This window comes from Elephantulus edwardii, unplaced genomic scaffold (genome assembly GCF_000299155.1).
Source record: "Elephantulus edwardii isolate Elephantulus edwardi_28Jun2011 unplaced genomic scaffold, EleEdw1.0 scaffold00232, whole genome shotgun sequence".
NCBI lineage: Eukaryota > Metazoa > Chordata > Mammalia > Macroscelidea > Macroscelididae > Elephantulus > Elephantulus edwardii.
The window spans coordinates 526,795-552,645 of NW_006399982.1; the positions used below are offsets into that span (position 1 = coordinate 526,795).

A 25,851-nucleotide genomic window follows, 5' to 3' on the forward strand; every position below is an offset into this window, starting at 1 on the left:
GACTTTTCAGAGACTGTATGTAAATTAAAAGGGAGGAGGTAGCCCACCTTTTTCCCATGGAGCAGATGGTAGATTCAAACCGTGTGCCTTTGGGTTGGCAGTTCAACTCCTTACCACTAACCCATGAGCAACTGATGAAAATGGGGGTTCTGTAATGGCAAAGAAAGGCTAATTTCATGAATTAGAATGCACTAAGAAATACCAAAACTGAAGTTACACAGATAAGATCCATCTTTGGACACTTGATAGTGGTGGGGGAAAAAGGAGAGAAAAAAAATTAATCTTTAAAAAATCACACCATATTATGTGTAGAAAACATATGGAATGAAATTCACTAACATGGTAAAATTTAGTTAACTAGCTTTAAAAACAAAGTAAAAACAAAAACTAGAAACTATAGTTATGCCTCTCTCATTGAACTTAGGTCCTTAGTAGAAAATAGGATATGGTTTCACCTAAGGGAAAAAACCCTTCCTTGTATGTGTTTTAAAGCAATCAAAGTTAAAGCACTCATACTAACACACAATTCTGTTGGCTCTGTGGGATTGTTTGATAGATGACTGATGGGAAGAGGGTTTGGAGAAAAGTAGAATGGAGATTAGTATCAGGCATAGACTTTGCTTTAAAGATACTGATGATTTATATAGAGAAAAATGAGCAAACTGAACATAAAGAAATGTGAGAATGGTACAAGTAAAATTCTATGCAAAGGTAAGGAAAGGTTGTTGTTGTTGTTATTATGTGTAGTCAAGTAAACTGCGACTCATACTGACGTTACATATAATAGCTCTGAACCCAGTTCTAGCCTGAGCCAATCTCATCCTCTATGACACACCTAATCTCATTACCCTAGTCAGTGAATCAATCCATCTTATCCAGGGTCTTCCTTTCCTTCACTGTCCCTCCACTGCTCCAAGTATGATGTTCTTCTCCAAGGACCAATCCCTCCTGGACACCTGCCCAAAGTATGTGAAATGGAGCTTCAAAATCCTAGCTTCCAAGGAGAAACTTGGTTTCAACTTCTCCAAGACAAACTTATTTGTTCAACTGGTAGTCCATGGTATGTTCAATACTCTTCTCCAGCAAAAGAACTCAAAGGCATCAATTCTTTTTCTGTCATCCTTAGTCATTGTCTACCTCTCTGATGCATACCATGTAATTGCAAAGGCCATGGCCTGAATCAAGTGCACCCTAGTCTCCAGACTGACATTGCTGCTTCTCGGGACTCTGGAGAGGTCCCTGACAGTAGATATTTTTCCCAGTACAATTTGTTTTTGGATTTCCTAACTTCTGGTTCTAAGAGTGTTGATTATGGAACCAAGCAAGCAGAAGTTGGTAACAATCTCAACCTCTTCTCTATCCATCATAATGCTGCCAATTGGCACAGTGGTGAGAATCCTTGTTTTCTTGATGTTAAGCTTCAATCCATTTAAAAAACTACAGTCTTCAACCTTCTGCAGCAAACACCTCAGGTTCTTCTCAGTTTTAGAAAGCAAGGTTGTGTCATTTGCACAATGGAGGTTGTTGATGAGTCTTCCTCCAATCCTGATGCCACATTCCTCCTCAAAAGTCCAGCTTCCCAAAACATCTGTTCTGCATATAGATTGAAAAGGTATGGAGATAGAATGAATCCCTGATGCATACTTTTCTTGATCCTGAACCATCCAGTGTTTCCTTGATCTGTCTGACTACTGCTTCCTGGTCCAAGTATAGTTAACACAGGTGACTCATAGAGACCCTATGAACGAAGTCCTGGACACTTCCTGTATAATTTTCGTTCTTTCTCCAGTTTCATAGGGTTTCCAGAGGCAAGCTATTGTGGAAGTGGATGCCACTCCTGCTTCTAAGCTTGTTTTAATTGGGGAGTTTCACCAATATGGCGAATGTACAGTGAGTAGTAAGAGTAAATTGAGATCTTGATAAGCAAACATGATTTTTTAAAAAAGCATTAGGACTGAGGACACAATGATGTGAGACACATATAAAATGACTCAAAAACATGTAAAAGGGAGGAAATTTTTTTTTAAAAAAGCCATAATAATAGAAATGGAGATGAAACCATAGAGTTATATCATTGGGATAAAAAAATTTAAATACTTTTGAGAGTCAACCAAGCAATTTCAGATTTTATAAAACAGGTATACCTCTTTGATCGTACATTACTTTATCGTGCTTTGTAATATTTTACAAATTGAAGGTTTGTGGCAACCATGCATTAAGCAAGTCTATAGGATCCATTTTTCTAGAAGCCTCTGCTCACTTTATGTTTCTGTGTCCTATTTTAGTATCTCTTACAATAAATATTGTAGACTTTTTGCTAATGCTATTTCACACTTAAATAAGCTACCGTTGAGTATAAAAATAACTTTTATATGCATTGGGAATAAAAAAGATATTGTGTATCTAAGTTAAGTAAGCTTTTAACTTTGTCATGTTAGTCTGGAACCAAACTACCACTATCTCTGAGGTATGACTTTATCTACAGTTTTGGACGCATTAACTGATTAAAAACTTTCCCTCTAGAAAATTATCTTCAGTGTTTGTGTTGCAAATAATTTTTAAAAATTGGAAAAATGACATTTCAGCCTTTCCTGATCTATGCAATTCAGTATGTCCTATTAAGGTCATCTTTGAAGGTACAGGCAACTTCCCTTTAAAGTGGTAAAATACATAGTGAGAGGAGGCAACACAGAAGCCTCTGAGTTTGAAGGAGTTGGGGCTTGGAGAATAGAAATAATTAAGGTAAATTGAACATAAATATAAATATCACTATGTTTTCATCATATCAAAATCGATGCTTTTTTTTTCATTTGTAAAGCATACATGGACAAAATAATAGCAATTACACATAGAAAGAAGTAGTCCAAATGACTAATGGACCACATAACTTCAACTTTTATGGCCTTGAGAACAGAAGAAACTGAACAGTGTTCAGCTACCACTGCCAACTGCTCTGAAGGAGGTAATAGTAGAGGGTCACGGACAAAGTGAAAGAAAAATATGGAACAAAATTCAGTATCATGAAAGTGATGGCCATTAGTAACTCTCTGAGCTTACAACTCAACTTTCTCCTGCAGCTTACCCTTTAGCCAACATTAGGCATGCTTATAAGGTGAACAATTACACCAGGGAGGTATTCAATGGGAATACTACTACTCACTCTCTAGAACAACCTGTCGTACAAGGTCAGAAAGGTAGTACAAAGATCAGAGAGAAATCTCGGAAGGAAGTGGTAGAGAATGAGATTCAGAGGGACTAAATGAGAATCATACTGTAACAAGGACAGTATTACCATGTGGGGACTATAATTAGTATTATAAAATAAAGTGTGTATGAATGACCAAGTGAGATGGCAATTTGCTCTGTAAATATTCAATCAAGATAAAAGTTTAAATAAACAATAAATGTTTAGGAATGAAATGGAAAAATTTACAGCACACTGAGATACACTTTGCAAGTAATTTGGCATATATAGGTGGTAGGAAGCAATGATAATTACTCTTGTTAAATGTTTATCATTGATGAACTGAAGGTATTATTTATTACTTAAATTTTGACTGATTGGTATCTACTTCCAAAACAACAGGGTTTTGAAAACCCTATGTACAACAGAGCACACTGAAAGCAGACTAACAGATCTGGCACCTTGAGGCCAAACCCTCAAATTTGGAAGCACAAAGGAGAAGGAAGGACAGTGCACAAGACGAAGACCCCAGATAAAAAGAATTGATATAGTAAGTGGGGTAATGGGTGTAGGTGTGTTGGAGTCGGTGAGACTGGCTCAGAATAGTACAGGCTTCGGAACTGTTGTACAGAGGGGTCAGTATGATGAGTAGCCGGTGACTCGATGGCACATAACAAAAGTAATAACAAGAAACTTTTAAAGTCAATAAACATATTCAATTTAAAATTGGCAAAGACAAACTCAAAGACATCAAGTTGTCAAAAGGCAACCAGAGTGAGGGGGGGAAATGATAACCTACCTCAGTACAACTAATATTCAATATTATGTACTTAACACATAGGTAGCATAGTTACAACTTGATGACACACAACAACAACAATATAGGTAGGACAACTTCAGCACCAAAGGTATTCCAAGTCATTAGATATTGTTATTGTTGTTGTTATGTATCATCCAGTTGTTACCAACTAATAGCTGACCCTCCAGCAGGCTTTCAGAAGCTATAAATGACACAAGAGGAAGATACAGAGGCTTAGTGGTAAGGGATTATGCTGCCAGTCCAAAGGAATGAAGTTCGAATCCACGAGCTGCTGAATGGCAGTAAGATGGGCAATACCATCTCATGCGGTTTACTGTCCCTGAAAACCTGCTAGAGGGTCAGTAATGGGTCTGTTCTGACTCAGTGGTGCACACAACCAACAAACTGCATGGAAGAGCTTGCCCATCCTTCTCCTGTGTAGCAGCTGCTGTACTCAAACCACCTGTTTCTGGGTTAGCAGCACAACTCCTTACCCACAAGGGTCACTAGAACTCTGTATATTTAAAAGGCAAATATTTGAAAACAAAACTTTATCCAATCACTCACTGGTCCACCTACTGGACTTGAGTAACAGACACAATGAATGTTGTAATGAACACAACGAGTGATGGTAAAATAACTGTGACAATGCGTTGAGGTAAAACCTAAACAAATACTTATACCTCACCTAATAAGCTTCTATCACAACTTGAGATGTGTTCATAATGACTAATGGTGAAGAAGGTAAGACAAACCAAGCTGAGGGTAGAACATACATGACTTCAACCAGATGTTGTTTCTGAGTCTATTCTAATAGACAGAGCATAAAAATAGGGAGTGAACTGTACATGTGTTGATGCCTCTGTGCAACTATTTTTAAAAAAATCTAATGTATTTCCAACATTAGTTCAATCTCTTGAAAATATTAATATTTAAATATTTAATATTTATTAATATTTTAAATGCACTATAACTTACAATTCTCAAACTTGAATTGTGAATGACCATATTTTTGCATTTAATGTGTCCACATAAAAAATGTGCAAATACATGTCATGTGCACAGGAAATGAGGCGAGAGTTGCAGTCACCGTATAATACATGCATAAAAATGCAGTGATGTGATCTGTCTGCAAGGCACTGAAATGTTACAAACCCATTAGAAGACACACATTTCTATAGCTATTATCCATTCTATTGCCACAGGGTACAATTTTAAGGGATAAAATATTCAAGGACATCTCATTTTAAAATCAAGTCAAGCAGTGGAAAAGCAAACATGTATATATGTGATCTGAAATGTGTCATGACGCTGTTATGATTGCTCTTAGATACCACCGAGCTGATGCTGACTCACAGAGACCCCACGTATGCACAACAGAACTTCATTTCATGTCATTATCACAGCTGTGACTTTTGGGGGGAGTAAGTCTCCAAGTTCATCTTTTGAGACACTCCACGTGGGTTCCCATCAGAAATCTTTTCATCAGTAGTTGAGCAATTAACTATTTGTGCCACTTGGATACTCATCAATTTAAACATTTTTGTTAGGTACCATGGGGTCAAGTGCAAACACAGGGATTAGTGTTGGGTCTCCCTCCTGTGAAGAGACTGAGTAGGTTTGAACCATCAACCTTTGGTTTAAAAGCTGAGAACCTGCTATATCACTAGGGCTCCTTTGATTAAAACATATCCTTATCTCACCTAATATATATATATATATATATATATATATATATATACACACACAAATATATATATATACACACACACAAATATATATGTAATATATATATACACACAAATATATATGTAATATATACACACACACATATATATATAGAGAGAGAGAGAGAGAGAGATACAGAGATATAGATATATCTAAAAATAATAATTTAGGAACTCAAGTTCACCAGCTAAAGCCAAATACTTGTCCTGAGAAATACTGTGTTAGAATACTTTTAGTATTTGGTGATCAAAACCATTGCTGATTCTAGTTGCGGGACACAGATTCACAATGAGGACTTAAATTCTATTCAGTTGTCCTCCCTTTTCCAACTTTTTGTATCAACATCAGTGTTAAACTTTTATCACACCTCTCCAGTCTCCAAGAAATTCACACCTTTGTGTTACTTTCAACAAACAAAATACAAATTGGTTAATGTGTATTGAAAAATTAAAGAAAAAATATTTTGTTTACTCTTTAATTGCTATTAAACATCACTACATTGATAATTTTCATATAATTTGCTTTTCTTTAGCAACTGTCCTACTAAAAAGAGACAAGTTAATAGTTTTGTGTATATTCTTGGACCTGTACTGGCCAGCACGACATAGCCATTTCAGTCTTTATTTTAGTACAAAAGCAGTATTTGCCTTGTTCTTCCATGAAACAAGCAACTGTAATAGCACTCTGCACATGGCAGGCACAAATAGATGAAGCTGAATAAATAAGGAATGAAAAAGAAGTGAAAATAAGTATTGCCATTTCCAATACAGAAGAAGCAAAATTCAGTAAAGTTTACAAGCATTTCACCCCTATAGATGCACTTGGTCTTCACGCAGCTAGCATCATTTCCCCGGATATGATTCATGGATACCTCTTCTTTTCAACATCCTGCTTAAATACATTACCTGAAAGAAGCATTTTTGGTAATCTTGTCTAAATTAGTATTACTTACAAGTTTCTTTTACACAAATGTATTTATTTCCTTCGTAGGCTAACTCTAAACAGGAGACATTCCTATATATTTGTGTACATGTTGCCTGTCTCTCCCACTAGCACAGAAGTAAGGGTATTTAATTTTATTTCACTGTCTAATAAAGCGCAAGGCATATTTTTCAATTCTAAAGAAATAAACGGTGAATGATAAGAGATAAATGTGAGCCTAGAAAATCTGCTGATCCCTGTATTTTCATTAGTCTCTATAAGGAAAACTAAGTAGACACATTTACAACAATCAATGCTCCATTTCTCCCCATGGTGGCCCTCAGTTCTTTAGTGATCTCTCACACTGACTGCAGAGAAAGTTTTCCCATCTACTTAAATAGGAAGAAAAATGAAAGTTGAAATGATAATGTGGATCTGTTCTGCCCTAGCTCTACAAGGAAATTTCAGCTAAAACATTAAGTGCTCTGTTGTGCAAATCCAACAAGTAGGGAGCTTCTGTCCTTTAATTCCAGGTGGCTTCTTATTTCTTTGACCTGTAAAATAACAAAAAGATTATCCGCCAGCCACTCCTCAGAAGAAAGATGGCTGATCTCTTCCAGTAAGCATTTAGAGCCTCTGAAAGTCTATGCAGGATTGCTAGGAGTCAGAAGCAGCTCCACAACCGTAGATTTCAAGAATCTTTTCCTCTACTCTCAAATTCAACATTTCATTTTTGAGAAGTTGAACATTTCAACTAATACTTAGAAGGCATTCAGGTGGCCAACTAACACATGAAGAAATGTTCAAAATCCCTAGCTCTAAGAGAGATGCAAATCAAAACAACTATGAGAAATCAACTCACCCCAGTAAGAATAGCAAAATTTAATAGAACACGAAACAACAAATGCTGGAAAGGTTGCAAAGAAACTGAAACCCTTATTCACTGTTGGTGGAAGTGTAAAATGATGCAACCAATTTGGAAGGCTATATAGCGTTTTCTCAAAAGGTTGCTGATAGAATACCATTTGAGCCAGCAATTCCACTTCTGGGAATTTACCCTAAAGAAACCATAGCCAACACCCAAGCAAATATATGCACATCCATGCTTATTGTGGCTTTGTTCACAATAGCAAAGAGCTGGAAACAACCCAACTGCCTGTCAACAAATGACTGGATTGAGAAACTCTGGTATATTCACACAATGGAATACTATGCAGCACTGAAAAACAAGGAACTCATGAAATATTATGCTAAGTGGATGACCCTAGAGGACATTATACTGAGTGAAATATCTCAGTCACAAAAGCACAAATATTGCATAGGGCCACTATTGAAAAACAAGACTAACAAAGGGGATGAGGGAACAAGAACGGGAGGAATGGTGTATACTGCATTGCAGCAGATGAGGGAGAGAACTATTTAAAAGGGATATATGCTGAGGTATTATTGTCATGACAGGAGTCCAAAATGAAGGCTGCACACAGTGCAGTGGACTTTGGGGGAGGGATTTCATAGCAAAGAAAGAGTTTTTCTGTTACTCATCAAGGAGAAAAGTTAATTACGGGGGAGGGGGTGGGCAGGGATAAAAGTGCAACAATGAATGACTGGAAACCTTAAGTCACTGTAAACTTTCATTAAAATTAATAAAATAAAAGAATAATTCAAAATATCTTAATGCATCTTAATAAAGCAGCTTCCTATGCATGCCACAATCTGCATTCAGTCTCAAAATCGGTCTGTCTCTCTAAAGTTCATGAATACTTGTTGTTGTGTAACGTAGTGTTGGAGCTAACCCGCCCATAGCTGACCCTCAGGCTGGTTTTCAGAGGCAGTTAATCCCATGAGAGGAGATTTCCCATTCTTCTCCTTGGGAACAGCTGGTGGCCTTGAACCACCTGCGTTTGGGACTGCAGTGTAGCGTTTTGCCACTAGGCCACCAGAGCTCCCCTGGATTAGCTCCTCATGGATTAGTGGTACCAAATTGACTGAGGATACGAGACACTTCTTTAATATATTATTATTGTTACCATTATAAGCTAAACACGAACACTGATTATGTTCTAGACACTAGGCTTGGACTTTACATGCACCGTTTGTTAATTAAAGCAGGTGGTGAGTGTGTGAGGCCTGGTCCATAATGAGTAGAACTGCTAATTCATGGGTTGTGCCTCTGTAACAGTTTGAATCCATTAGTTTCTCTGTGGGAAAAAGATGGACAGGCTCTTCTGTGCAATTTTACGGCCATGGAAAGCCATCTGTGACTCAGAACCAATTCAAACGGCAATGGGTGAGGGAGTGATAAAACAGCTACTATCAACATCATACCCACTTTACATATTTTCACATAAACATAAAACAACTTAGCCTGAAAGGCTGGAAAAAACTTGTCAAAACTTGACAAAAAAGTAAGCTACTAGATTAGAACTCAAGTCAAGTTTTATCTGTTCACGTCCTTAAATTCACATCCTTAAATATTACAGAATACTGCCTGGATCACTAATGACTAAAGAAATACAATGTAGAATATTTTTTAAATACTACTATGTTTGTGTAATATGCTGAAAAGAAGACAAAAGAAAAAACAAAACAAAACCCAAAGTATAAAATTTAGTATCATTTTAAAAATGACTCTGTCAAAGACCTCCACTAGTGTTTCTAGAAGCTTAATCGTGTTTTTAGTTTTCAATGGAATATGGTATTAGAAAGACACATGCTAATTTTTAAAAATTAAGACTAGCCCTGGAGCTAAAATATTAGTATTTTCATAAGTTACAAAGGTTTGGAATAAAATCAAAACCATTTACAACTGAAAATACCATAATAAGGTAAAAGTAGAAATTTGTCATTATCCAATCCCACTGAAAGCGTAACTAATGGCCTGCTGGTGCTTCCTAACCAAAGCCAGCCTACACTCAATGAAAAACCACCTATGGAATGTGTTTGCAAGCAAAAATGGCCAGTTTCATCAGCTGGTAACCTACCTTTTTGTTGTTGTTGTTGTTGTTGAAAATGATTCCCTATTTGTATTAATAAACACTCAAGAGAAATGGGGAGCTAGATAAATCTTTTCAGGAGTTATAGCAAAAAGATTATTCTAAAATAAAATGTTAGAAAATTCAAGGAAACCACATTATATGACAAAAACCCACAAATTACCTAAAATGACTATTTAGTAATTTAATTGCCAAATGAGCTTCCATGGTTTGAACTTGACTGTCTCTTTATTTGTGTTCTTGTTGTTAGGTGTAATCTAGTCAAGTACAACTCAAAGTCACCCTATGAACACATGTGAAGCTTACTCTATCTCCCATCATCTGATACAATCACTGTTTCATTTCATCTTGTAGAGGGTCTTCATCTCTGTTTGTTCCCTTGACAAAAAAACAATGACCCAACAGAGTGCTGAAAAAGGAGTCTTCCTCTCTTTCTCTCTACATAGGTATAAATACATAAAAAAACCTTATGACTCATTTGACACTAATGGCTGTGCTTGTCTCCTTTTCTCTTTCTCCCATGTTCTCCTTTTCATTCCCTTCTTCTGATCCTCAATTAGAGAAACTATTCAGGGACACCCTTTTGTCCCAAGGAGTAGCTCTGAGTAAACCTCTGATTGCTGATATTTCCATGAAGAACTAATGAAATAGAGAAATTAAAATTCCAGAATCAACCACTTACTCTCTGCTATCAAGTAAATTTTCATTCATAATAAACTGACTAATTGTTTCTGTGACTGTAGATAATCATAGGAGAATGCTTCCCATCTTTCTCCTTTGGAATCTCTAGTAGACTTGAACGTGCAAGACATGCAGCATTTTGGGTAACAAACATAGTTTCACATACTACAGACTACTTACTAATCCACGGCACATATATATGAAAAACCTGCCATTTCTTTTCAAAATGGATAGTAAATCCTACACTTAGGATTATTAACTGTAATGACAAGCTGGCTACATAAGCTGATGTACTAAAGCCATTTTTGGTGCCTTCATTGACTTTTATAAGCACAATTAAGTACGGAAAGGAAAATAGCATAGGACAAACATAAGCCTGCAAGAGTCCTCTCACAAGCTTTAAAATGTTTCGACTTTAATATCAAAAGGCATTCACATCCTATTCAAGGCTGTACCAATTAACTATCCTGGAAAATGGCCTGGAGCCACAATCTAGAAATCGACTACAGAAGATGATAGGTTAAAGACTAGACAGACAATAAATTAAATTACATGAGATACATCCACCAGCTGATTCAATAAGATTTTAATAGATGCCTTTATATAGCTATTGTTCTTCTTAGTGCTGTCGGAGGGAGATGTGGATCTATATCTGATATGATCAGTAACTGCAGGGAGCTTGTATCTGATAGGACAGATAGAATATAGAAATAATGAACTCCAGTAAGAGGAAAAAAGAAGCTATATTGTTAAATGCTTTACTGAATACAAATTATGGAAGTTACTTTGGATGCAAAAATCAAAAACTTTGCCTGAATCCTTAATCTTGTCATCTATAACAGTAGAGAAGTGGAAAAATTAAAGTCAAATAACAAATATTTTTCTTTTTTTTTGTTTCACAGATGAAATTTATTTTAATAAATGTTTGAAATCAGCTTACTATTAAAGGGAAATATAAATAATCCTTTTATTTGTTGACATATTTGACTATTTATTGACATCTACTTCATATTTTAAAAGTAATTTTCTCCAATAAACATTTAGCTACTTCATTAAGATCTATGAAAAATTTTGTCGAGGATACCAAAAGAGATAAATGTGTTTTCAAATATTTACGTGAATTAGTAAATGTGGCTTGGAAAAAAATGTTGAGAGAGTTTGGCCCTTTTCATGTTCTCTGTAGCTCTTAGCACATTTCATTGTATTACTCTGTCTTCCCATGCTGCTCTTTGAAATCTTCTCTTCAGCTCCTTAATATCTTCCCTCTGCTTCGGCTTCTTGGAGCTCTAGTGCAATATTCAGAGCCTCCTCTGACACACCTTGGTCGTTTCTTCCTCCTCTAACCTTGTAATAACCTTTTGCATTCTTCATGGATGATCTTCTTCCCCCCTCCTTTTTTTTTATTGAGATTTTAATGAAAGTTTATAGAGAACTTGGATTTCCATTCACTCATTCTTGCACATTTTCTTCCCTGACCTCACTCCCCCCAGTTTGCTTTTTCCTATGGAAAAATAATTCTTTCATTGTTATAGCAGTCCCCCCTCAGTACATTTTACTATGCAGCTCTTATTCTAGACACTTGTCATGACAATAATACCTAATCATTTATTCCTTTTATACAGTTCTCTCCTTCATCTGTTTCAATGGCATGTACACTATTTATCCCCTCTTTTCTTAGTCCCCCCAACCCCCATGCCAGTCCTGTTTTACAACACTGGCATTATGCAGTATCTGTCCTTTTGTGACTGAGATATTTCACTCAGCATAACGTCCTCCATTCTATATTTCATGAATTCTTTGTTTTAAGTGCTACAGAATATTCCATTGTGTGAAAATACCACAGCTTCTCTATCCATTCGTTTGCTGATGAGCACTTGGGTTGTTTCCAAGTTTTTGCTATTGTGAACAAAGCAGCAATAAACACAAGTTTGCATATCTCTGTTTGGGTGGCAGCTCTGGTTTCTTTAGGGTATATTCCCAGTAGTGGAAGTACTGGGTCAAATGGTATTTACATTTCCAAATTTTTGAGAAAGCGCCATACTGCCTTCCATAGTGGATGTACTGTTTTACACTCCCATCAACAGTGAATAAGGGTTCCAGTTTCTCCACAACCTCCCCAGCATTTGTTGTTTGCTGTTCTGTTAAATTTTGCTATTCTTATTCTTCTCGTAGTTGTTTTGATTTGCATCTCTCTTAGGGCTAGGGATTTTGAACATTTCTTCATGTGTTTGTTCGTCATCTGAATGTCTTCTTTGGTTAAGTGTCTGTCTATAACCTGTGTCCATTTTGAAACTGGGTATTTTGTTGTGGTGCTTGAGTTTTCTATAAATTCTAGATATAAGTCCCTTATCAGACATGTCATTACAAAATATTTTTTCCCAGTCTGTGGCTTCCCTTTTTACCCTGCTGGATAAATTTTAGGATGTATTTTTTTTCATTTTTCAATGAATCTGTTTTTGTTTTCTTCTTCATAGTTCTCAATAGACTCCAATTTTGCCTTTCCTCAGTCAACTCCTTCATATATCTCAACAGCTCCTGATTTAATTTTTCAATATAAAATCAGGTTTTTCTCACAAACTTGACATTATCTACTCTGGCGGAGGCACTGAATTAGGTATTCTAAAAGTAGTTAAAAATAAAAAAGCAAGAATCAATCAAGAACTATCTCTCTCATTCTTCTTCTTGTTTTTCATGATTTTATCTTTAAATAAAGGCATCACAAGCTGGATAGACTGTCTTGGCTTTGAAAAGAACTCTGCTCTTGTCATCAAATATAGTAGCAGTACAGGTTGGACACATTCTTAAATGCAATGGCAAATAGGAAAAGTAAAAAGGAGAACTGATTTTAAAACTGAGCATTTCATCAGAATTCCTTTTCCTTGACTTTCCTCTCCTGCTTCAGGGACCTTCTTTTCATCACTTAACCATTGTTTTCCTGGTGTACCTTCTGTCACTTGGCAACAATACTACCAAAGTAATTACATGTGTCAAAGAAGATAGTTTATAGAAAAGTGTCATTACTAACCCGTCCATTAATACTACTCCTCTGAATCTCATTATGAGAGCTTCTCTCAAGACAGCTCATAAAGATATTACTTGTTCATTAGGACACCATTTGACTTTAAAAGTCACCTTATAATTGATTTAGCTTAAAATATATTTATGTGACACGAGCTAAGGCAGTTTAAAACAATACAAATTTCTGTTCATATTATTTGAACTTAATATTCTCTATAGGAATGAATAAACCAATTTCACATTAGTTCATTAAGAAATATAATACAGATTTTGGAAGTAATTCTTATAAAGCAAGAGTACTCACTAGAGTCTGCTTGTAATTTGTGTTTCCCCATATGAGGGTTCATCCTCTAGTGCCATACATGCTAGTCTAATCTAAGGGACCTCTAAATAATGCTAAACAGCATCTTAGGTCAGTCTAGAGACTAAGATTTGCCTGATTCCATGTTACGGTCTTAAAAATTACTTGCTATGCATCAGAGAGCTGGAGGATGAGTATGGAAAACAGAAGAATTGATGCCTTTGACTTGTGGTGCTGGAGAAGAGCATTGAACATACCATGGCCTACCAAGAAATCAAGCAGGTCTGTCTTAGAGAGGGTGAAACCAAGTTGCTACTTGGAGGCAAGGATTTTGAGACTCCATCTCACATACTTTGGCTATGGTACCCAGAGAGACAAGTCCTTGGAGAAGGACATCATCCTTTGAATGGTGGAGGGACAGTGCAGGAGAGAGAGACTCTGAATACGATGGACTGACACAATAACTGGGGAAATTGAAGAAGGTGTATTGAAGGCAGTGAAATTGGTTCAGGACAGCGCAGGGTCCAGTACTATGGTTCATAGGGCCGCTATGAGTCACAGTTGACTCTACGGTGCATAAGAAAAACAACTGTTCATTTTGTTCAAGATTTTTTAGGTTAGTTACAAGTTCTATATACATTTCTTATTATTCAAATAAAATTCTTTTAAGTGTTACACTCTACAAGTTTTATCATATTAAATGTCAACTTAACCAAGTTGTCTAAGTTAATTGAGTTATGTTTCTACTATTCCATATATGACATGCCAGGTATTACTCTCACATCTTTTTTTTTCTCTCTTTCATCATTTCCTTCTTCAAATTTAGGGTAAGAAAGGAGATAATAGAAGTGGGGAAGTGGGCTGAGGATGTGACTGTGAATAGAAATAGAGGCACACGGTGACAGAACTGGGCATTCTCTCCAATTGGGCATGTCATTAATTTTCAAGATAAAGACCTTATGTATTTTTTCCCACTTTTCCATATGCTCAGTGTACAATACAGTATCGAGAATTTGATGACTTTTCAATAAAGAGATATTGAATGAGGTTGACTAAGATTGATTTTGAGAGTGGAGCAGCATTTGTGTAATGGCTTAATGTTAACCAATAAAGAGAATACCAATGACATCACAGTCAATTACCTACGTTTTATATAGAATCTTTACCATCTTTCAATGAGTTGGAGTGGCATAGTGACTGCAAGAATGAGCTTAAAGCACAGCAGAGATTGTTTGATAAATAAACTCTGGGTCAAAGTTCCCATCTGTTGTTCCTAGGGTCATTAAAGTCAAAGTAGACTCAATGACACTTAAAAACAATAGACTCAGAGTCAGGAGCGCTAATGACAGAGCATAGAGCAGAGTGAGCTGCTAACTAAAAAGACAGTACTTTGACCCTACCCACTGCTTGAGCAGGAGAAAAATGGGCAATCTCTTCCCATTAGCCTGATGGAGGAACAAAATGAGTTGGAATCGACTCAATGGCATTGAGTTTGGTATGCATTTATACTTCAAAGAGGCAATTCTTTCTATTCAAAGTATTTCACAAATGGAATCCAGTACCATAGTCAATTCTAAATCACAGAAACCATCTATTGGGTTTCCAAGGCTGCAAATCTTTATGGGAGGAGACTATGCATCTTTCTTCCTTAGAAGCAGCTACTGGATTCAAACAGTCAACCTATCGGTTCGTAGGGCAACTTGTAACACTCTAACCACCAGCAGGACATTTGTCTGTTAGAGAAATGTTTAATGTTGTAGCTGGGAGAAATATGAGGCCCAAACAGCAAAGATGAATATACCTCCTATCCACCATCAAATTATAATCTGAGTGCTTCTTTGTTAAGGCACAAATAGAACTTCTCAATATGTAATAGGGAGAGAAGATTTATTAGATAAGATTCAGATTTAGCTACAATGAGTATTAGAGATTATACAGTTAGAACACAAAGAAAGGTAAATGTTAACAAAACTAAATTTGGAAGTACAGTAGTATTACTTTTATCCTTCATATATTTTATTATGTGCATTATCCTATACAATGTTGTTATTGTTGACTGCCTTCAAGTCAAACACGACTCAGAACGACACTATGAACAAAAGCCCTGAAGCCCCTCTTCAACTATGGACATTTATCAAAGTTCATAGTTTCTGGAGGCAAGTTATTTAGGAAGTGGATGCCACTCCTGCTTCCAAATTATCTAAAATATTCTATTACCAATTTTCTAATCTCTATTTGAAAATAATCTGACTTTATACTTCTACTCCAAAAGAAGAATACTGTAATAAGAAGATAATCACTATGAATAAATATGTACAAAAGAGCAGAACAGAAGATTCACTGAAGCCACACTGCTTGCTGCATAAACATTCAAAACACATTTAAGCAATGTGATCTTTTGAGAAAACTGGATGTGGTTTTACACACTGTTTAAAATATCAGAGTAGCTGAAAGGTAATAAAGCATCATAGTATATTAAACATAAAGTCAGTTAGAACCAGTCAGATAATAATAACAACTAAAAAACCCCACCTGAGGGTACAGTCTGTAAAAGGTAAAACTTGTAGGATAGTCTGTCTCAACAGATTGTGATACCATAGCAGTATTTCCTGAACTACTGAAGAAGGTGTTTCAGGAACAGAAGTTTCAAACACCCACCTACAAGTTAGAGAGTAAAGTGAGGGCTGGGGGAAAGACAAACCTGAGAGCAAGAAAAGAAGACAGAGAAAAGGAAAGAGGGGGAGAAATCTGCTATAAAACCAGAAGTCCAAGTAAACACACTCGAATTCTAAGAAAGAAAGCCAACAAAAACACAGATTGAGACAAATTCACTACAAAAAAAAATATTAGCTTTATGCAAATAGCTGAAAATGTATATTAATGAGACCCAGAGAAAGGAGTGAGGAGGCCTTTCCATTAAGGGTCAAAAACCCCCAAAACCCAAACCCACTGCATATTGAGTTGATCTTTTAGATTACAAATACAGTCTAAATTTCCAGCAGATAAATAAAGATTAGTGTGCAAAGCTGCATTATTGTGAATATAAAAAACATTAAAGGGAAAAAAGGTCTTCTATATAAATTTCTGACAACAGATACCAGAAAGCTAGGGTATCTGAAAAGGAAGAATAGTACATGGGGCACAGGGCTGTAAACATCTGAAAGAGCCAGAGGGAGTGAGATTAACATAGTCCCTCACCACCCAGAAAAGAAAGCTTAAAAAGAGCCCCTAGCCCATCCCTGTAGTACCTCTGGAGCCAAACCAATAGCAAAGAGTTTCTTTATTCATTGTTGACTCACAGATGTACAGTTATGGTAACAACAATGGGATTTATTGGGAAAGGAATTTGGAGAGTGAGGGAGGCAAAGAATATCACTCAATGCAAAGTCAAGTTTTAGTCCAAGTTCCAACACCCACTTCCTTAATTAGTCCAGGTTCTGGTTTCAGTTCATCAGACAAAACCAAATCATCTAGCAAGGTTTGTCTCCACACAAACAAGCATCCAGCAAATTATAAATCAGCTTCTCCTTCAAGCATCTGACAAGAACAGCAAATACCTTTAATGTGGCCTTTAACTCAGGGCTCCTCTGCTTACACCTTGCCACAGTTTCTCCAAAGCAATGCCACAGTCTCTCCAGCACCTCATCAGGGTCTCACTAACAGGGTCTACTCCAAGTCTTGCTTGCCTCAAGCCTTGTCCAATGTGGGAAGTGTTCTTTCCCCTATCCTAGTCTCACAGCTGTTGGTGATCTTCAAGATCATGTTGATTGGCAAGACCATGTGTCTGCATTTAAGGTAGCTAGAGACTAGAGGCAGCCAACGATAATGGTTAAAAACAGTCAAATTTTAGGATAAGACTACACAGGGGATATTTTTAAAATTCTGAATACTGGCCATCTCAGAATTGTATAACTATTTGAAGTATAAGTAAAGAGAGTAGAAATGAAATTAAAATGTTTACTAAGACTAGTAAATTATTTATTAGTAGGCCCTAGGCACAAAACAACACAAAACACAGACACACACACACACACACACACACGGGCCCAAACACACACACACACACACACACACACACACACACGAAGAATGATGTAAAGAAGAACAGTAAATTAAGAAGTATCAAGTTTGGTAACAAATACATGAAAAAATAAAAATTAGAAGTGCTTAAATATGTATAAATGCAATCTGAAAAGCAGTAATTGTTCACATTATTTTTAAAAGTGGAAATAAATAATGAGAAGAATCATGATGCTTACTGTGTAAGATAATATGCTAAGATCCATGAACATTTGAATGGAAGACGGAAAGCTGAGAACTACTTCTTGTCATTGTGTATCATTGAATCAGAACTGACCCATAGCTGACAGTAAATCACATGGGAGGCAACTGATCATCCTCCTGGAGCAGCTGGTGGATTTGAACTGTGGACCTTTTTATCAGTGTTACAATTCCTTGCCACTAAGCTAACTATAATTATGTGTGCATGCATTATATAAAGAAGAGCCATAATATTAAGATTGAAGAAATGCTTATTAATAACCTATGATACCCAAATGGCACAATTTGCTAGCTGAAAATTAAGCAAAGTGTGTATTTACTCTTCAAAGAATACAGTATGGATTGCATGTGATTGTAAAGAAAACAAATATCCCCACAACTAGGTCCATAAATAACATCACTGTAAACGGGGAAGAAATTGAAGATGTCAAGGATTTCATCCTACTTAGATTAATATGAAAGCAGCGATTAAGAAAGGGAAAATATATACCACATCAGGCAAACTTGCTGCAAAGAACCTTTCAAAAATCTTATAAAGCAACATGTCACTTTCAAGACTAATGTCTGCCTGACCTCAATAAGCCAAAGCATTTTTCAGTCACCTCATATGCATGTGAAAGCTGAACAACAAAGAAAGGAAGACTGAAGAATAACTGATGCATTTGAATTGTGGTGCTGGAAAAAGTATTGAAAAGTACCAGAGTCTCTAAGGGGAGTGAGTGGGGATAAACAAAGCAGTCTTTAACACTTCCAGAATGTTTCTTAAAAGTAAGGTCAGACAAATCATCAGGAAGACAATCAAGGATCAGGAGAAAGGAGGGAGCCCTCAGTGAGGGGGAATGAAGGGCACAGAGGCTGTGGCACAGAGTGACTGTGAGATGGTACAGGGTGAACACTGTTCCACTTTGTTAAACATAAGGGTGCTATGAATTGGAGTGAATCTGATGACAGCTGTTGTTGTTACTTATCATGGAGTCACCTGAGATCCATAGCAACGCTGTGTACAGTAGCTCTGAACCCTGCCCTGTCCTGAGCCAGTCTCACTAATTCTGACACACCAACCCCCATTGCTCCAGTCACTGTATCAATATATCTCATCCGGAATCTTCCTGTCCTCTGTTGTCCCTCCACCATTCCAAGCATGATGTCCTTTTTCAAGGACCGATCTCTCCTGGCCATGTGGCCAAAGTATGGGAAATAGAGCTTCAAAATCCTAGCCTCTAAGGAGAGACTTGGTTTCACCCTCTCCAAGACAGACCCACTTGTTTTCTTGTCAGTCCATGGTATGGTCAAGACTCTTCTCCACTAAAGACGTGTTTTATAAAATTAAGAATGATCACTAAAAAAATAGAAATACAAGTTTTAAAATGAGCATGATAATACAGGAATACATAGACAGATAGATATAACACAAGCTGAAAACTACTATGATAAATCCAGCTAAATCCAGATGCAAAACTAATCACACAATGTGCATTAAACTCACCTATTAAAACACGCTGTTGCTGTTGTTTGGTACCATTGAGTCATCAGCGACTCATGACCCCATGAATGAAAGACCTGGATACCTGTATTACTTTTGTCCTTTCTCCAGGTTCATAGGGTTTCCAAAGGCAAGCTGTTACGGAAGTGGATACCACTCCTGCTTCCAAGCTTGTTTTAATAGGGGAGCTCCAACAAACATCGTCCACTATCGGCAACCATTCTCATATTTGACTCATCAGTGTCACAGTGTTCAGCTTCACAGCAACCACGAGTTACCTCTGTACAGCAAGTGGACAGACCAGGGCTAGATGACCTAGAAGAGTGTTTCACCAAAAACAAAGGCAGGCCTGAGGGCCCTGGATTAGAGTCACTCATCTTTGGCTTTGGAGCATGACTTTCTGTCCACTCAGCCAACTAACTGATCTCTCTCTATGATCTCTCTACAACTGTAGCTCTAAACCACTCTTTCCTACTCTTGTCTACTCTTTTCAGTCACTTGAACTTTACCACTTTCTCCTTGTAAGGGAGGGCATATCAGAAAGAGTAAGGGGAATAAATTTCTAGCTTAAACATGAATACAAAACAAGCAAATAGCACTAGGGAAATTATACCATTTGTGATTGTCACTTAGACTCTAGGAGAGTCCTTTAGGACCTCTTCATTCGGCTCCAAGGACTCAGGAGCAGGCTTCCTAGCATGGGTAATGAGCACAATCTCTGAAGTCACCCCATTACAATCTCAAGATTAAGAGATACACTTATAGGAAGGAAGTGCCAGCAGATAAATGCCTTACCTCTCCTTGTCCAGCTCTATCAGTCATAGGCCTTTGATAGTTGTGATAACTCAGAATTTCACTCCATACTTCCTTTGACATTCCCTTGGACTAACACCCAGGGCACGTGTTCCCTGCTGGTCCCCCACTCTTTAAGCCTCACAAGTTAACAGAAACAGCTCAAAGGTGCCTCTCCCCTTCAAGTGACACCCAGTGTGTAAGCCATACTTGCTCCAGCTTGGGTAAGGCACCTCTTGTAAGTGCTCCCAACCACCCTCCACTCCCTATACGCACACTCATCATGGCTTTCATTCATAAACCCAATTGTACTGTTTTAGGTGAAACAGGAAACTGCTTTTCAAGTGGCTTCAAGCTTAATGTATACCAAAAACACCTCAGGAAATCCAGTGTTAATAGCCTGTTTTCACCTCACCTCAAGGTCCCTAGCTGAGATAGCACACCCCTGCTGAGGCACTCCACACAGCGGGGAAGGTGTGATTACATCAATTTCTCTTTCATATCAGCCTCCCCTATTATCAATTCTCTTCAGTCCTTTGACAAAGTCTTCAGACACATGTTTCCTGTTTAAAATTAAAATCCAGCCCTTACTCCTACTTGCTCTATCCAGAAAGAGGGTGAATTCCAGCCGGGGAACCTGTTGCTCTACATCAGTGATTACCAAGACTGTTTCCTGGGAGTTTTTGTGGGACAAGAAGCAGGGGATTCCTGGTACTAGAGAGGTCTGATCCAAATGAAGAGGAGAATTGAAAAATCAAGGAGCACAGAACAGACACTTGAACAAATGACAACTGGCTTTACACAGATGCTAACTCTATTACCAAAATAATCACAAAATAAACCTCCACAAACATTTTTTTTCACTGCTTGCAGTAGCAAAATTTTCTGCTCCAAAATTTCTTAAAACCCCTTCCAATAAGTGCAAATCCTCTATAACTGTATTCTGAACAACAAGGAGATAAAGGAATGTATCTCTGAAAAGCTGCATGGGATGAAGTTGATTTCCGTTACTACATACTGATTACTCAATCTTGCCCCCCACCACTGTAAGATTGTGTCCTAACAGTGCTGTGCTCCCTCTCTCCTTCTCTGTCTGTCTCCGTCTGTGTCTCTGTCTCTCTCTCTCTTTCACACACACACACACACACACACACACACACACACACACAGACGCACAGAGAAAGAGAACTGGGCTTCTCCTCAATCATATCTCCTGCCTAAAATACTGTTGTCCATCTTCTGCATTTTCCTTCTTCCTGAACCTTCACATATTAACTCAAATCCAGCATCTTTAAACTTACAACAGCCTCTATTCATGACTTTTAAAAATTGTATAATGTAATACTGTAATAATGTAAGACTTCTTTTGGTGCTTACTTGATGACAGATTAAACCCTTAAATCATTGTTATACAGAGATAATAATTTGGTTTTATCTTTAGTATATTCAAAACTTTTTAAAAAATCCTTTAACTAATGAACTATTTTTTTTAAAATGAAATTTTATCTTTATTTTCCTGCTTTTCATTTTCATTTCTAAAGAAACTCAGTAAGTGAGAAAGTTAAGTAAATTAAGAATTGTCACAATTATAACGCATGAAGAATGAGAGGCCACAACGTTTGACAGCAGCTCTATGTATTCCTTCCATCTTCTCTTGCTATTTTCCGCACCTTTCTACATTATTTTGCATCAAATCCTTCACTATTTCAACTGAAGGTCTGAATTTTATATTAAGTCCTTATTTTCATCTTGAGAAATGCTGAGCAGGTTCTTCTCTGTTGATTTCAACTCCAGCAATTTGCTCATGCCATTGTTGTTGTTGTTGTTGCTTAATGCCGTCGAGTCGTAGACGACTCATAGTGACCCTAGGAACGAACAGCCTGAGCACTGTTCATACATAGAGTTTCCAGAGGCAAGCCATTTTGGAAGTGGATGCCGCTCCTGCTTCCAGGCTTGATTTAGTTGGGAAGCTCCAGCCAACACCGTCCACCATGGGTGCCCATTACCACGATTGGCACAACACTGTCACAGGCTTCGGCATCACAGCAACCACGAGTTACCTCTGTACAGCAACGCACAGACCAGTGCTATACCACCCTTATTTTTGACCAAAAGTGAATTTCAAGCATTTTTGTGAGCAGAAATAATGATCATGTATAACCTAAATAAGAACTAATTTTGATCAATTTTAGATCTGAAGGAGATGTTAGATCTGGAATTTAATTAATCATCTTAATAACACAGAAGTTGCGCAAAGAGAGGTGATTTGCTTGAGGAAGCAACTAGATAGTAACAAAATTAAAAAAAAAAATCAAGTATCTCAGCCCCAAATTCATCTCTCATTCTATAAATCCATGTTTTCTAAGTGATCAATTACCTGACAATGTGATGTGTCAGATATTACATAAATCTATGAAATACACACAGGGAAAAAAAACCCCACCAAAACCAAACCCTATTCTTATAGTTCTTTCTCCACTAAGCTACAAAGAAGGCTTGGTTTGGAGACATTCCCTTTACAAACCATCTCCTGTGCTTGAAGGAGAGTTAAAAATAAAAGTACCTCAACACATAAATAAAGAGAAAAATAAAATGCAAAAAACACTCAAGATTTTTAGATTTCTAAAAGCAGAAACTAGGTGAAGAGAATATCTCTCTCTTTCTCTCTCACTTGGAGATAATCAGATTATCAGTTCTTTTTTTTTCCCCACTCAAGAGGACATGATCTTTACTCTTTTTTTTTTTATTGTATTATTTTTACGTGTACAGTCAAATCGGATCTGACTGGTACACGAGGAGATTGCCCCCTCCTTCTCCAGCAGAGCATCTGGTGGATTCGAACCACATACCTCTGGGATTGCAGTGAAGCGTCCTGCCACTAGGCCACCAGAACTCCCTCAAGAGGACATGATCTTTTAACATTGTAAATTGTAAGATAAGACCCCCATGAAAATCCCAAATACCTGAGGAATAAATTCTTAGAGCAAGTTTTATTAGGTCAGAGAATACAAAATTACTTTTATTTCTAATTTTCTTATCTTAAATAAGAGCTACTCTATTACTTTCAATCCAGGTCACTAGTGGACATAAGTATACATACACACACACATTTATACATACAAGCATATAAAATGGTGCTTACTGAGCTGTAGAGATAGCCTTCACCATTCATGGCCACATAGAGGCTGGCCTTCACTCCCTGGATAGCCACCACACGCAGGCCCACAGGAATTAGATTGAAGAGAGCTAGAAGTAGAAGGGGGGGGGGGAAGAAAGAAGAATCAATTAATTTAATGTGGTTTCAGATTCTACATTTAAACTGACTTTGAAGATATGAGTACTAATTGATGTGGGTTTTTTCCCTCTTCTTTTTTTCTTTTTAAATGGGATTTGAGTGAAAGTTAACAAGCAAATTGGTTTTCCACAAATAGACATTTTGTTTTATAACACTGAATTGCAATACCTGAAATTTAGGCAAACTCTGCTATTACAAACCTTTTGAATAAATAATCTTTGCTTCCTAGGATAATCTTTTCATTAAAATATAGCACTTTGAACTTGTAAGGAGAGAGAGAGGGAGGCCTGAATCTGAAAATAATTACTGGTTTCTGAATCACCATCTATAGACAAACCATCGTCCATAGTCTATAGAAGAACTTATTACCCTTCACTGCCATGAATCACCTAAGTAACTTTTCATAAGCTGTTAGTTTCTGACTTACTTTGTCTGATAAAGGGGTTTGATCAAAAAGTCTGTAAGATTCCCGGATCCATATGGGAGTCTAAGAGACTTTCTGATCAAACAGCTTTATCAAACAAAGCAAGTCAGGAACTAATAGCTTATGGATTCTAGGATCTCTGCTGCCCTCAAACAGTGCAACAGAAATATTTTTAAATTTTGCTAAAAAAATAAGTAATTCAAAGGAACTCTGGTGGCCTACTGGCTAGAAGCTGCCCTGCAATACTGAAGATGTGCGGTTTGAATCCACCAGATGCTCTGCTGGAGGAGGGGCAACTTCCTCCTGTGCCAGCTGGATCCAATTCAACGGTACACAAGAAGAAAAGAAAAAAATAAATAACCAAAAATCTTTAATAAATAAATAAATACATAAACAAATAATTCAGACCCCAAAATTCTCAACTTAGAGATCTTGTGTTTATAAGTAATAATAAAATACAATCTGTATAACACGTGCCAAATGCCTCGCTTTTAATCCTCTTCTTATCTTAGTACTATCTGGAGCACAGAAAATCAGAAAGGCAATGCACAATCACTAATGCACTGTTAGTCACACTGGTATTATTGTTGTTAGGTGCCATCCAGTTGGGTACACCTCATAGTGATCTTGTAAACAACAGATCTGAACCCTGTTCTATCCTGTGCCATCCTCACCATCTCTGACATATCTGAGCTCATTGCTATGGTCATTGTGTCAATTCATCAAGTTTGAGGGTCTTCCTCTCCTTTGCTTCCCCTCTAGCTTTCCAAGCATGATGTCACTCTCCAACATGCCCAAAGTATGTGAGACAAAATTTTGCCTCCCTTGTCTCCAAGGCCCACTCTCAATGCACTTTCTCCAAGACATATATGTTTGTTTTTTATTAGTCCATGAAATATTCAGTACTATTCTCCACCAACACAGTTCAAAGGCATAAATTCTTCTGTCATCCTTAGACAATATCCAGCTCTCAGAGGTATAGAAAGTGATTGAAAAGACAATGGCCTAAATCAGATGCACCTTAGTTCTCAAATTAACATGACTGCTTCTCAATAATTAGGAGATGCCCCTGACTACACACTTTCCAAATGTAATGTTTCCAGATCTGAGGGCTGGAACCATGTGTACTCACTGCGGATCTAAGGAAAATGAAGTCATTGCCAGTTTCACTCTTTTCTCCAACTATTAGGATTTTGCCTATTAGTTCAGTGGTGAGAACATTTGTCTTCCAACTTGACAGACACACCACCACACCACCACACTATACAGCCTCTTGATATCTCACTTTTTTACATGCAAATGTACATATATAATGTAAACCATCACACATCAAAAAAACTTAACAGGAGCAGACTATTCTTCTTTCTCCCACTGAATTGTTAGTGAATTTGAACTGCTAATCTTTTGCTTAGCATCCCAACACCTTACATATAATGCCAACAAAGGCTCTTTTATATGTTATTTGTTGTTGTTATGTGCCATTGAGTCACCTGCAATTTATAGTGACCCTATATACAATAGTTCTGAACCCTATTCTATCTTGAGCCAATGTCATTGTCTCTGACACACCTACCCCTTATCCCAGTCACTGAGTTAATCCATCTCATTCAGGGTCTTTCTTTCTTGTGCAGTGCCTCTGCCCTTCTAAGCATGATGTCCCTCTTTAAAGACAGGCCCATTCTGGCAACATGCCCAAAGTATGTCAGATGGAGCTTCAAAATCCTAAACTCCAAAAGCAGGGTGGTTTCACCCTCTCCAGGACAGACCTGTTTGTTCTCTTATATGCTGTATTCAACACTGTTCTACAACACCACACAACTCAAAGCTATCGATTCTTCTTCTATCATCCTTAGTCATTGTCCAGCTCTCTGATGTATATCAAGCAATTGTGAAGACCTTGGCCTGGATCACACATCTTAGTCTTTAGACTTACATCATTGTTTTTCAGCTC

At 37.3% G+C, this 25,851-nt stretch overlaps 1 protein-coding gene across 3 annotated transcripts in view; it reads right to left on the reverse strand.

Moving 5' to 3' along the window:
• The window catches only part of LOC102868470 (fibroblast growth factor 12-like), an 858,601-nt gene that overhangs the window by 233,932 nt on the left and 598,818 nt on the right, over positions 1–25,851 (reverse strand). For all 3 annotated transcript variants that reach the window (XM_006898494.1, XM_006898493.1, XM_006898492.1), the window contains one exon: positions 23,324–23,427. In XM_006898494.1, the coding sequence (XP_006898556.1) occupies positions 23,324–23,427 (104 nt within the window). The remainder of the gene's footprint in view (positions 1–23,323; positions 23,428–25,851) is intronic.